This window comes from Pleurodeles waltl, chromosome 3_1, assembly GCF_031143425.1.
Source record: "Pleurodeles waltl isolate 20211129_DDA chromosome 3_1, aPleWal1.hap1.20221129, whole genome shotgun sequence".
NCBI lineage: Eukaryota > Metazoa > Chordata > Amphibia > Caudata > Salamandridae > Pleurodeles > Pleurodeles waltl.
Window position 1 is genome coordinate 608,725,182 of NC_090440.1, and position 13,701 is coordinate 608,738,882.

The 13,701-nt window shown below is 42.5% G+C and overlaps 1 protein-coding gene and 1 non-coding gene across 3 annotated transcripts in view; one reads left to right on the forward strand and one right to left on the reverse strand.

Moving 5' to 3' along the window:
• The window catches only part of PGGHG (protein-glucosylgalactosylhydroxylysine glucosidase), a 215,175-nt gene that overhangs the window by 57,932 nt on the left and 143,542 nt on the right, over positions 1-13,701 (reverse strand). Inside the window, exons 8-11 of one of the 2 annotated variants that reach the window (XR_011201384.1) lie at positions 10,768-10,840; positions 4,539-4,675; positions 3,773-3,906; positions 3,514-3,668 (exon numbers count right to left, since the gene is read on the reverse strand). Coding sequence is in view for 1 of the 2 variants with exons in the window: in XM_069223060.1 (XP_069079161.1) it covers positions 3,514-3,609; positions 3,773-3,906; positions 4,539-4,675; positions 10,768-10,840 (440 nt within the window). In the remaining variant the exon portion in view is untranslated. The remainder of the gene's footprint in view (positions 1-3,513; positions 3,669-3,772; positions 3,907-4,538; positions 4,676-10,767; positions 10,841-13,701) is intronic. The other variant, XM_069223060.1, reaches the window with a different exon arrangement.
• Positions 5,941-6,056, forward strand: LOC138286222 (U5 spliceosomal RNA). Its single transcript, XR_011201887.1, has one exon. It is a non-coding gene; the product is annotated as a U5 spliceosomal RNA (small nuclear RNA).

A 13,701-nucleotide genomic window follows, 5' to 3' on the forward strand; every position in this document is an offset into this window, starting at 1 on the left:
GTCTCATGACTCTGAGTGTACGCTGGTTTAACTTTTTACTGCCTATGGCTTTGGTTTCCTTCTCGGTAAGTCTGGCCTGTGGAAGAGGTGGCATGTCAGATCCTGATGTGTTTTTGCGTGTACAGCTGATACAGCAAGCTTCTTGCACAGATGTTACACTGATACTAGAGCCATCTTCCCTCACCGGTGGTGGCAAAATGTTGGGGACAGACAGGTTGTGTGCCTGTATGTTTTCAAGGGCTGTGGTTACTTGTACTAACCCACGTACAACATCCTGACAGCAGTGCCCAATGTCACTTTATTGGTTGACAGTTCTCCCTGCAAGAGTGTTCATGGCTACCGCCAATTGATTGATTGACAGAGTGAAGGCATCAAAGCATGCCATGCGCTGCATGTGCCTGCATCTTTGCAGATGTTGCTCCTTCTCTGTGGCAGCAATACTGGCCTTCAGGAGCAGTCAATGATTCGTTCCCAAAAAGCTGGTCCACATGTGCCACACATTGCTTGGTTAGCACCTCTAACTCAGTTTCTGAGAATTTAGCTTTGCGCTTCCTGCTGCCAGAATACTTGTCCCCATCATTCATCGACATGGTGTAATTCAGGAATAGGTATTCCACTGCCAATGGTGAGAGAGGTGCCTTCCTTCCACCATCTTCCTAGGATTCTGGGTTGTGGGCAAACCCTGGTATTCTTAAATTCCTAGCATGACATCATAATTCTGCAGCCAGAATGCAACTTTTTCTAAATTGTGATTTCTAATTTGGAAATTGCAATTCTGTGATTTCCAAAATAGTGATTTCCTAGTTGTGTATGTGAATTTGTAGAAATCGCTAATAGTGGAATACACTCCTACGTACATCACATTTTGTGATTCACTAATATCGATTTCTACATATTCGCTATTTGGAAATCGCAAAGCCTGTGTTTCATACATAGGGCTCAAATATTTTAGTGGGGTGCACTCTGTCCTGCAGTCCCAGCTCGGACGTATGGAGACCGAACTTAGGTGCATGGAGATCTACACAGTCTCAGAGGCAGAAGCCTGAGGCGAGCTGGTATGGCAGAGAAGGGAGCATGTGAAGACGGGAGCCAGATTGGCCATGCATGACTAACGGGAGCATCCGGCACGGCTTCACATGAAGGGAGACAAAGTGGGGCACCTGCTCACAAACCTTTGCATGGGCAAGGCGACCACTATATAATAACAGCCATCCGGCACCCAGAGGGCCACCGTGTACACAGACATGGGGACACAGTGGTGGTGTTCTCCGCCTACTACAAAGCCCCGTATGGGCTGGTACCTGACGCGGGCACAGACCAGCTGAACTCCTTTTTTGGCCAAAACACCCTTGGTTGTCCTCACTCCAGAGAACAGGCAACAGATGGAGGGCCCCTTTACTATCGGCCTTCTGGCGGATGCTACTGCTATCACCTATAGGAATAGCAACGCTAGCAAAAATGGTTGCTCTGCCGTGACTACTCTATATGTTTGTCATTGCGCCATTAATACTACCCTGCACAATGTACACCACTGTGAATAGCTGGCTTGCCGAGCTGACCTGGTCCTGGGATGCCACTGCATGGCTTTGGAGAAACTGTATTTACCAATGGCTGTGGGCAGTTTGGAAGTGCCGAACTAAAACTTGCACCACATGGCATGCCAGCTGCAATGGCTTATGACATGGATAACCCCAGATTAATTTCCTGAGATAGCAAGCATCTGACCTTGCAAAACGAGGGGGGGTGTACTCAATGACGTTCTGTGAGCGGGCCTTGAGGTTAAGGCACACTATTTTCGATAAGAGTAGCTCAATATTGGTGGGTGTGCTACAGATGACGTTGACACATGGGAATGGAATATTCGCCGGATCTGCTCCTGTGGTGCCTCCTGGCCTTCACTTGGGTCAGATGGACGGCGCATTGATCCCAGCGGCGGCGCCTCCATAGATGACCTGGGTAAACTGTTCATGAAGAGCTCCAAGAGATATACATTATCCCAGTGGGACAGTTCTTGACACATGGAGCGCTCAGAGGGGCCATTGGTGGGACATAGGGGCACCCGAGCAAGGAGCCGGATGTAGATCTAGTACTGCAGGTGCTGTTGACATGGAGCCCTATGCACCAAAGGATCACTAACATATATGAAGCCCTGGTTCAGGTGACAGGTAGACCCCTCAGCAGCCTGGAAGATCACTGAAGCCATGACTTCCAGTTTGTGCTAACAGAGGTGACTGGAACAAGGTCCTGAGCTACATCCCAAGGGTATCAAGAAATGCACGGCTGAAGTTATCGCAGTTTAGCCATGTCCACCACACATACCACACCCCATCATCCCTCCATCTGATGTTCAGCACATTGATGCATGAAAGCCCCAGGCTCAGAGCCGATAAAGCAGACTTTGACCACATAACACGGCAGTGTGCAGTACTACAGCCATTGTGGACTGCGGTGTGCACATATGCCACACAAGTTATGGGCCAGCAACACATGAATACATGCCTGCTCGGTCTGATGCCCCACCCCATGGCGGACAAGGCAGAAAGTAGGTACAGAGACCTCATGCTAGCACTGGTGTGGTGAGTGATAGGGATACACTGGAAGACTGACTCTGCACCACTTCTTGCAGCTTGGCAGAGCGTTGTATGCCACTGGGCGAAAGAAGCGGCCCACGTGCTACGGCGACTCAACTGGCAGGCGGGGTGCACCATTCACATCACATGATGGGACATTATGTTATTAGCCATTTTGAAGGAGTGACGGACGGAGTTAGCACTGGTGAGGGGGGGGGGGGCAGTTTGGGCCAATAGCACACACACCCGGGAACCAAAAGGCCTGTTGGGTGTTGCCGGAGCAGGATTCAAATTTTTGGCAGGACGGGGCTCCTCCGCACATACAGTCTGAGCCTGAAAGGACACTGACCTCATTCTTCTTTTTTTCCTCTGGTCTTCTCACTAAAGGATGCCTGCATTAATGAACGTGGATTACACATCCGGATTACAAATTGGTCAGTATATTCTGACCCGTGCATAAACCACTGTTTACACACGGGTCGAAATTATGAGTTGTTTGTTAATGCATGCGATATTAAATGAGGAATAACATCTGAGATGAAAAATATAATTTGGATTTTAGTGCGATAAACCAAAATCTGCATGTTATTCCACATCAATTTGTAATCGGTGTTATTTATCACACCCGATAAATAGGGTACCCTGTGATATCGTTATTTATCAGGTATGATTAAACCCAAACTCGTAATCCGGGCCTAAATGTCTCATGAATTGTTCCCACTGTATACCGCTAAAATTCAATAAAAATGTATCTGAAAAAAAAGGACTACTGAACAGACTGCTCGTAATCCAGCAGTACTACTCCTCACCTGGCTTTGAATAAGAGAGCAGAGGCTGGGGACAGATGACATTACACACACGTGGCCCGGAGACGTACATCATGCTACACTATTACATATTAGCTCGAAAATGTTAAACAAAAAAAACTCTCCATGTCTCCCACCTTAAATGGTTCTGTAATGTTTGAAAAACATTTTTGCACTTGGTCTTGTGCCTTCTGAACCTCCTTCAGCTCCAACCATCCAACAGCAAACATGCTCTGAAGAGAAACCCAAGAGAGACGTGTTGTACTATGGCTGCCAAGACAGTTTTTCCAACCTGAACAGTTCGAGAACACAATAAAATATCAGTTTATATTCAGTATCAAATATGTTCGTGCCACCAGGTAGGATTGATCACTAAGAAAAACTTAGCTTCCTTACCCATGTCATTGCTGGACCTTCAGGGTCAGTGATGGATTCATACATTTCCAGGTCATTTCTGCGCACCTCTGGGCTCATGGGATACGTAAGCGGGAATCCCATCAAGACAACATCTGCCTGTTTCACAGGGACACCTAGATGGCAAAGAGATGGACGACTGTTGATATCAATCAAGAATATTAGGGAACATTTCAACCCAGGGTCCTTGTCTGGCACCATCACAACCATTTTCAAGAAGTGATGGCTTCCCTCTGTGTCGTTCTGTTTTTTAAATGACTGCAAAGAAACTGCTGGACCTACTGCAAAAGACTGGTGATCGTGTTGTCTTACAAAATCGTGGGTGTAATATTCCCCAAAGTTGGGGCCTGGGAAACATGAGACTGCAGGTTGTGAGACAGCTTGATCTCACTACAAAGGTGCAACCCTGTGGAACAACAGGGTCCTCCATGGATAGGTCTAGGTATATGACGAAGGTTTTAGCCCTTTAATTTTCGAAAACAGTGCATTGGTAGGTGAGGGTATCGGTGAAGGGAAAGAAGGAGGATACATTGATCAAGTTGGCCCCATTGGGCATAACAGCAATCATGCCGGTCTAAGGAAAATCTAGCGAAAAGTAAAATGCGAATGCCCTTTCCTGCTTCCGACTACCTACACCCATATTAAATATTCAACAATCTCTTGTATCGCTTCAAAGAGTGCCACTCACACAGATGCCCGGACAGGGAATGACAGGAAACGTCAGCTGGGTACATTTACACTCACTCACCTGCTTCATACCCATCAAACTCGGGGTGATACTTCTTCTCTAGGTCAAATGGAATTTTCATTTTTTGTGCAACTTCCTTCCAGACTTCAGGCACGGAGACTTGAAGCACATCAGCCAGATCGATAGCAAAGTTTAGGCTAAGTGGAAAGGAAGAACATGTCATAAAAACACCAATCCTGAAGGGCGCCTGGCCAGAAGTAATGCTTTCCAAACAATACTGGAAATTTTTTTTATTTATAGAGTTTACCAGTACGGGTAATTGCATGTTAGATAGATTATTAGGAAATTTAAGGAGATTACAGGTTCCGGAGCTGATATTTATTTACAATTTTATTTATTTATTCAGCTTTTTGACAATACTTTGCAGCATTTAGGCGACGTCACTGCACTGTACTCTGGTTAAGACTTTTATTGATTAGGCGTAGGGCAAAGAATAGTGATGGGAAACTGGAGTTGTCTAGACAGGGGTGTAGCTAGAACTGATGCAGTGGTGGGCCACTAACCCTGACAATTGTTCTTATTTTACTTCCGCAACCGCAGTCAAAGACACCATTTTTAGGTCAAGCGTGCAAGCTCTTAACCACGCCCACCGCCCGCCCATCGCTATCACTTGTTCGTGGGCTTGTCTTTCAAAAATCCTTTGTTATCATTGGTAAATGCTTTATGTTTGTTCCTCCTTGAGGCAGTTTTGTTACTGCCTTGGCCATCGACCCTGTTACATGGAAAATTGCACGTTTGCCGATATGTTTGACTACGAGGGAACTTCTTTTTCCTTTTGTGTCTCTCTTTCGCACTCATGCTTATGGCGGCCATGGTGCTTTGAATCGGCTCGCTTATGTCAACTGTTTTACTTTTCATTTTCAATTTATGTGGCAAGAAAAGTTCAGTTAGGAGTTTACAACGCTAATACCTCTTTGCCAATACTTGGTTTGTTACAGCAGCTGATGCAGCCTTATAGGCTTCATGTACAAAACATACTGGCTCATTCATTGTCTTGAAAAGAATTGCAACAAGCCAGTCAGCATGCTTTGGAGTAGGCATATAAAAATCCTCTCCTTAGGTGCCACTGGTCCTCACAAAAGCCCATGTGAGGCACCATTCAAAATGTGCAGAGGTAAAGGTGCTGACATTACGACTTGAGCAGGGAAACTATTGTGGTGCAGTCTTTCCTGTCACGTGACGTACGACTAAATTTACATACCCATAATTCCGTGTCACTTCTGAGTCCTCCTGTTGTTTCTTTTTGTGGCAACAAGTGTTTTATCAATGTACCAGATTAAAACAATTATAAAAAATTTGTTGTATTTTAAAGGGTTTCCTAAAATGAACTTAGTAAACTAAATCACCCTGACAATCTGTGGAACGGTGTTTCCTTGCACCATGTACTGCGGCCATTAAACATATACTCTGCCTTTCCTTCAAACTGAATACATCTTTTGCCTTTAACTAAAGATTTCCGTGGAGAGGAACATTTAAGAGTTTCACTCAGTTTTTGAAAGCCCTGCCAAGTGCAGGGTTACCCTTATTTAGTAAACGAAAATATAACAATATAGTAGACAGATCAATTATTTGCTAGTTCCTCAAGTGCAGACAACATTCTTTTGTTATCCGTAGAAGCCATTTTGGAAAGTGATTCTTACTGTGACACAGTTAACCTATGATTCTTACTGTGATGCGGTTAACATGCAGCCCTGTCACATGACATATGAGAAGGACGCATGCTGCATAAAAAACTCCATATCATCCAAAAGGATCCATTACCATGTGCGAAGCGGCGATATATAACAACAGGTAAGGAAGGATCAATTAGTAAATGAAACGCGTAACTGTATCCAATCTGGGTTTTATTCAAACATCCTCTGTGACTTATTTGCAAAGGTGTGTTAAAGTCAAGATTTACATATATATATATATATATATACATATGTGTGTGTGAAATGTACATATATTTATATCATGCCACGGTTTCACGACTGACTTTGGAACTGGTGAATAAAGTTCAAATCCAGCCCAATTAACCTCCTGCAAGCCTGGAAAAAATCACTTAATCAACCCTTGCCTTAAAGTCACAAGCAATAGCAAAGAAAATAGCTCTTACTTATGCAAGATCTATTGGCTTTATCTATGCTACTTCTTAGCCATGTACAGCAGTGTGGCTGCTATGCTGAAAGTAAAAAAGTAAAAAAAGAAAAAAAACTGCTATGGCAAGGTCAATGCTTGCTTCACCATAGTGTTTTTTTATTTGATTTTGAGCCATGTTGCACAGCAGCCAAGCAGCTGTACAACATGCCAAAAGAGATTGACAAAGCCAATAGGTCTTGCATAGGTGAGACCTACTGGCTTTATCAGTGCTTTGGGAAAAAAGCGATATGATGAGGCTAGCGCTGGATGTGTCTAACTTATTCATTAGGTAGAGCGCGCAAGCGCTTTGACCTGTTGTAATCTATCTGTGGGCTTTTAACCACGCCCACCGCACGTCCATCACTATCACTCGTTCATGGGCTTGCCTTTCAATAATCCTTTGTTATTATTGTTAAATGCATTACGTTTGTCCCTCCTTGGGGCGGTTTTGTTACCGCCTTGGACACTGATCCTGTTACATGGATAATTGCATGTTTGCAGGTAAGTTTGACTGCAAACAAACTTATTTTTCCTTGTGTGTCTCTCCTTTGGCCTTATACTCATGGCTGTGGGACTTTGAATCGGTTCCCTTATGTCATCTGTTTTACTTTTCATTTTCAATTTATGTGGCAAGAAAAGTCTGGTTAGGAATTTACAACGCTAATAGCTCTAACTCGAGCTAATGCAAGACCAATTGCATTGCAAATGCTTGTTCTTCCTTGCACCAGGGCCCGTGGTATCCTTGGCATACTGTGTCAGGACATCAGCAAGAGAGTCCTGCATTTCAAGTCAAGATTTAGGCTCTCTAACAAACCCTATGCAGTGAACATTTCAAAGTAAATTTTGTGACACTCAGTGGTTTAGTCACTGATCTGCAGTTGTCAGTGGTTATCTATTTAATTTAGCAGTTGATGCTAACAGCACAGTTGGACACAAGCTTCTCACACACAGAGCGCTTTTGAACTCCTTCAGTAGTTACGTTGAGTGCATCGTTACGTTTGATCTCTCAGATCCATTAAGCAAACAAGCAATCATTTACTATGCGACTGCTTGTCTAAAACATACTTCCTCTTCATTATTCATCACTTGTTTAGTCACCTGTCCTATTGTTCCCTTCAGGTGCTATCACCTCCTCCTGTGCATCATTCAACTAGTGCTTTTCTTTCAGTTCTTAGATTAAACTCCAGAGTTTAGAGACTAAGTAGAGGAAGGCGGAATTAGAGTAATGAAGATTACTGATAAGTGATCTAGGGAATATATGATAGACCTTTATCATCTATAGAGAACCAATCTACTGGTTATTTTTTAAATAAAATGTAAGTGAAGGTGCCTGAGCGATAATGGCAACTTGCAAGACAAATATGGAATAACACATGCTTGGCAGGTGCCCCTCAACTCCTCAGTTATAAATCAAGTGTCTTGAGTGACCATATGTCACAACCGTTAATGTGTCAATTAACACTTTTTAGGCCTGGCATTAGCCAAACCTTTTGATTGTGTTACAATTGCGCAAGTCTGCCCACTTCAACAACTGGCTGATGTCACTGTGGGTACTGCCCTTTCCAAGGAGCAAATCCACACAAAAATGTTGACAAAGGCCAGGCAGCTTTTCCAACAGTAATGTTTTGCAAAAACCCTCAGAAAAAGAAACAAGCATTGACAAAGCCAGATTTATAGACTCCGTCAATGCTTGTTTCATATTGCACATCATATTAATAGAGGTACCAAGAATGTACACCATAATGTGGATAACATGAAGAAATGTCAAATTACTTTTCAACATAAAAAGATGTATGTGTTGTGTATTTGGTGTTGAGTTGGGCTGAAAGGGGAATTTGTGCACTTCAATACCACTCTTGTAAGTTTCCCCCCACTTTAAAAGCATTTTTGAGTATATAAGCTGGGTCTCTGACCCCACCAAATCAGACACTTCTGGGTGTAAACCTGCACTCTGCCAGAGGAACTGCCTGGCTGCCCAAAGGACTCATCTGGACTGCTTTGCTAAGAAGGTCTGCTGTCCTGCTCATTGCCCTACTGCCCTGCTGGCCCTATGACTCTGGTGGAAGGACTCTGCCTTCCTCCTGTAGTGCTTCCAAGGGCTTGGATTGAATTGAAGTTGCCTTCAGTTTCTGAAGTCCCAGGGCCAACAAAAACATCACCTCTTCAAGAAAATCCTGGTGTGTTGAAAATCGACACAATGCCTGCTGAAATCGATGTACAGCCTGCATCGCTGCTGGGAAATCGCTTCACCACCGACTGAAAAAACGCAGCACTGACTTCCCAACAGAATATTCGATGCAGCACCTATCTTGTGACAGAAAATTCAACGCATCACCTACCAGATCGACGCAGCGCCTGCTTCTTCTACCAGCACGTCAAGGATTTTCAGCGCTTCATCTCTGGGCATCGAAACATCCCTGCCTCGCATTTAGAAAGCAAGACTGCACCCCTGAAAAACGTCGCAACCCCTTACAGCATGGAAAAAAATTATGCATCTTCTGTGCCGCATCAGCAATTCTGGAGCAACACCTTATTTTTCTACGCATCTCCTCGTCTGTGGTCCCCGTGCGTCATTATTTTTGACGCATCCCAGGTATTGTGTGTTACAAAGAAACAACCATTGATTTCTAAGGATTGAGACTCTTTTAAACATTTGAAAAGTGATATTTCAACTTGTGCTTATTGGATCTTTGTCGTTTTGAACATATTTTATTCAGATAAATATTATCTCTTTTTGTAAACCTGTGTGGTGTATTTTTGTGGTGTTTTCACTCTGTTACTGTATGATTTATTCCACAAATACTTTACATATTGCCTTCTAAGTTAAGCCTGAATGTTCAGTGCCTTCTTGAATCCACAGGAAGGCTATTGCCCTCATGCAGGCAGGCTCATTAACTCCAGCCAGGAATGTGTATTGGCCTCTGAAGGTGTCATGAGTGACAGTGCTGGTTTCATGCCAGTTGCGGCACAGGCAGCCCAAAGTACATTTTTATTTGAAAGTTATTCACAATCTGATTTAAGAGTTAAATCTGATGTTTAAAACCAAGCAGTAAACATGACCGTAAAAACCCTGATAGCATAAACCACGACAGTACGAAGTCCCTTTGTACATTTTATATTTGACGTCATGCTGCATTCCCTCAGAGAATTTGAATTTTCCAGAAGTTAAGTTTCTGTACCTTTTATTTCTGTGCAACATGTGACTCTTGGAAAGTGCTTCCTCTAAACAGAGTCACCTTCAGATACTTGGTTGAGTTTAAATTCTGGATGGGAGTTCATGATAGGCCATGATTGAGAGCACTGGAGCCTCTGAAAAGCACACAGAGCTATGGAAACATGTGAAAATTGTAATTACCAATTTATGTGACAGTGTTTGAGGGAGGTACAAAGTTGTCAAAATATTGACGGCACCACAGGAAAAAAATTGTGTGCTTACTGGCGAAGAAAGAAAGCGAGATAGAGAGAGAGTGTCTGTGCGTGCGTGCGCACACATAGAGAACAGGTGTGACTCAAGGAGGCACATGCAGAAAGACCGTACAAAGTCACTGATGCAAAGAATGACCAAGGAGATTTGTATGTGGTGGATTTCAGAAAGATGTGGCAAGAAAAAGGGTGTAAGTGTCTAACAGAATGAATGACTGCAGATGGATATGAGGTGAAGGGGAGTGAATGAGACACACTGAAGACCTCTCCCGTTCCACAGACAATTTTTACTTTTTAATTTAAAGGATATTTGTTCATAATAGAAACGTTTTCAATTCTAATTATTCACAATACAATCATTGGTACTGGTTTATCTGATATTGCAAAGCCAATAGGTCTGACTTGTTTTAGTTCTATGAGTTCCATGTTATGTGATGCAGCTGGATGCAATTGCACAAAACTAACAAGAGAGGCACAGCGTGGCCCTCAAATCCTGGCAGGTAGCACACTGTGTGAAGCACGGTATTTTAGTTCCCATGTTTTAAGCCGTGACCTTAGTTACATTAGCCACACCTCAAAGGGTTTCTATTTATGCGTCTTTAATCACAAAGCATATCATTTAAGGGACAGACACACAAAAGAGATGTCTTAAGGGCAGGTGGTTAAATCTTCTTTAAACCTTTACCTGACCTGAGCAACAGCATTGGTGTAGACAGAGTTATCAATGTGACACTGGTACTCATCTGGGGGCATCACACCTGCAACAATAAAGAGATATTTCACCTCAAAATGCATGCAACAATAAGAAGTCTTTGAAAACAGTTTTGAACGTTCCGTAATTGCAAACATGGTCATATTTGTCAGTGTTTCAGATTTAGCTTCCATTCCTTGTGAGAATCCTCAAGGTTTACTAAACTCCTCCTTTAATGCAAAAACAACTATTGAGGGATTTCATCCCAAAGATAAGAGCTATGAGTAGGCAAATTGTAATAAGGAACATTCCTCTTCAATAATCAGAAGCAATAGGCTCGAACAACAAGAAGGAAATATATGGAAAGGAAAATCAATGTAAAAGTACCTAATTCGAATCTCAGGTGTGGTCGGCCTTTAGCAACATCACATAATTATTGACATTGGCCAGACACAACACACCAAATTAACTTTTAATGCTGTATATATTATATCCTTTGCAGAGCTCCTAATGACATTTTGAAACAGGATCATTTTAAAACTCACTTTTATGCAGAAAATGGGATTTCAGGGAAAACAGACTAAGACAAATCGCTATATCAGAAAGATGGCACAGTGAGATAAACTTCTCACTACTGGCAACCAATGTTCCCTCTAATTTTTTTCCACTGTGTGCTGCAGTGTGCGGTCTCTGTGCGCTGCAGCCAAGGATACGTGCGCCAAGAAATTGACCATTCACGCGCGCGCAGCGCATAACTAGCCAAGATCTTTGGCATTAGCCTCTCCATACCACTAAAGCAAAAAAGGGATATCATTGCTCCATGCAATAGGGCATCAAGGCAGTTTTGTGACCTGGTTGCACACCCCAAGGACATGACCTGTTAGGGGAGCACGTATATTGCTCTAAAAGGCTTATTTAGGCTTAGAAAGTGATAACGCATATAAACTACCACAAAGTATAGGAATGGTGGAACATTTGATAACAGCACATTTTCTACTGTTCTGAAGCATTTCCTAGCTCATTAACCATTAATTTCCAAGACAAATATCACTTGCTCGCTTGTATGCTAAAGTACGCCAAATGATGTTTAAAACACTCCCCGCGGCATTTAAACGCTGTTTTCATTGACTTTAATCCAGATTCAAATATAAGCATTATCTGCCTTAGGGGAGCACGTATATCACTCTAAAAGGCTTATTTAGGCTTAGAAAGTGATAACGCATTTAAACTACCACAAAGTATAGGAATGGTGGAACATTTGTGCGCGCTTGCCAAAGGGGCCTGCGCGATGGGAGAAGGAAAGGTGCGCGCGCCTTACAGGGAACATGGCTGGCAACTGCAGGTCATGAGTTTAAATCCTGGCAATATACTCTGAATACCATTATAATGGGTAATAGTAACACATAGAATTTACAGTACTTAGGAACAGGAGAAGGGCCATATTAACAATAGGTGGTTATATACTGTATAACTGGGGTAGTTTTGTCTCAATGCAAGCCGTCTTGGCAGCTGACTATATCAAAGGTAATTCAATGAAGAACACTTTTAGCAGAACTGGTGCGTAAAGCTGCAGCTTTTATCAGTATTACGGAGACAGAATACTGGCTCTGACAAAAACAAAGAAAAAGCAGCACTAATTGTGGGTAAAATTTGGGTCCTCATTGATTCTTTTTCCAAAACTGCTACACTTGTAGAAACATCCCTCATGTAGCACATCTGTTAAAAGTTTATGGCTTGTTTAGTTAGTTCCAATAACTGAGCAAAACACATTGTGCAGGAATGAATGAATGAATCAGTCAAGGAATTATAAAGTGCAGCAAAACACCTGTGAGGGTCTTAAGGCAGTGGAGTTCTAACTACTTTGTGGTGATCTGTTAGTCAAACAGCCAGGTCTTGAGTGTTTTCCTGAATTGCTGGAGTGATGAGGGGGTCCTAAGGTGCAGGTCATTTCAAGCTTTGGTCACCAGTTGTGAGAAGGAGCGTCCTCTGCTATTGCTTCAGCGGGTCTGGGGGGTTGTCAACAACGAAGAGGGAGGTGGACCGTAGGTGTCTGGTTGTGCAGGGCTTTGTATACGCGGCTCAACATCTTGAACTGGCATCTCTTCTGGATCGGGCGCCAGTGTAACTTCTTGAGGTGGGGTGTGAGGCCTCAGACAATTATGAGCTGTGAGATAATTATCACACCCTGCAGTTTTCCCTGACATAATTTATCAGGAAATATATTAGAGAAAATGACAAACGAAGGCAAGATATGGATTTTGGTGCAGTAAATACCCCACCTCCATGGTATGCCTCATTCCCAGGGGAAAAATTTGTAATAGATGGTAGAGTAGGTATATACCTCACTGACCCCTGACTTTTGCTCAACTCGGAATCAGACCATAAGTTGATGAACAGTGGAGGCTGCAAAGTAGAAAATGAAACTGCAAGTCTGCACTCCCGAATTTCTCCCTTTTGACATCATCATTTTGTATACTAAGGCCTTCATTATATGTTTTTGCAATAATCTCACAAGTTAAGTGACTATTCTTCAACCTGTTGATGATAAATGTACTGTTTCCAGTAGTCAAAGTAGTTTATTGTTAGATATGGTAGGACAATCTTTTTTAAGAAAAAACACATCTTTTTAAAAACATTTGTAACTATCTCATACGCAAACTCCCCCTTTTTACATTATTTATCATTAAAAAAAATAACATTTTACAATACAAAAACTTTACAGTTCGTCTTATAAGGTAAAATTATCCATAAAGACCAAATTTGCAGATTTAAAAAAATTGTACTACCATATTATTCCTAAATTATATAAAGATTTGGAAAAGAGTGAAACATGCACTAAAGTTTAATCTAGACCTCTGCATAAAGGACATTTTCATTCTATTTGTCTTAAGCCTTTACATATATTTCTATTTGCCTTTATGGGTAGCA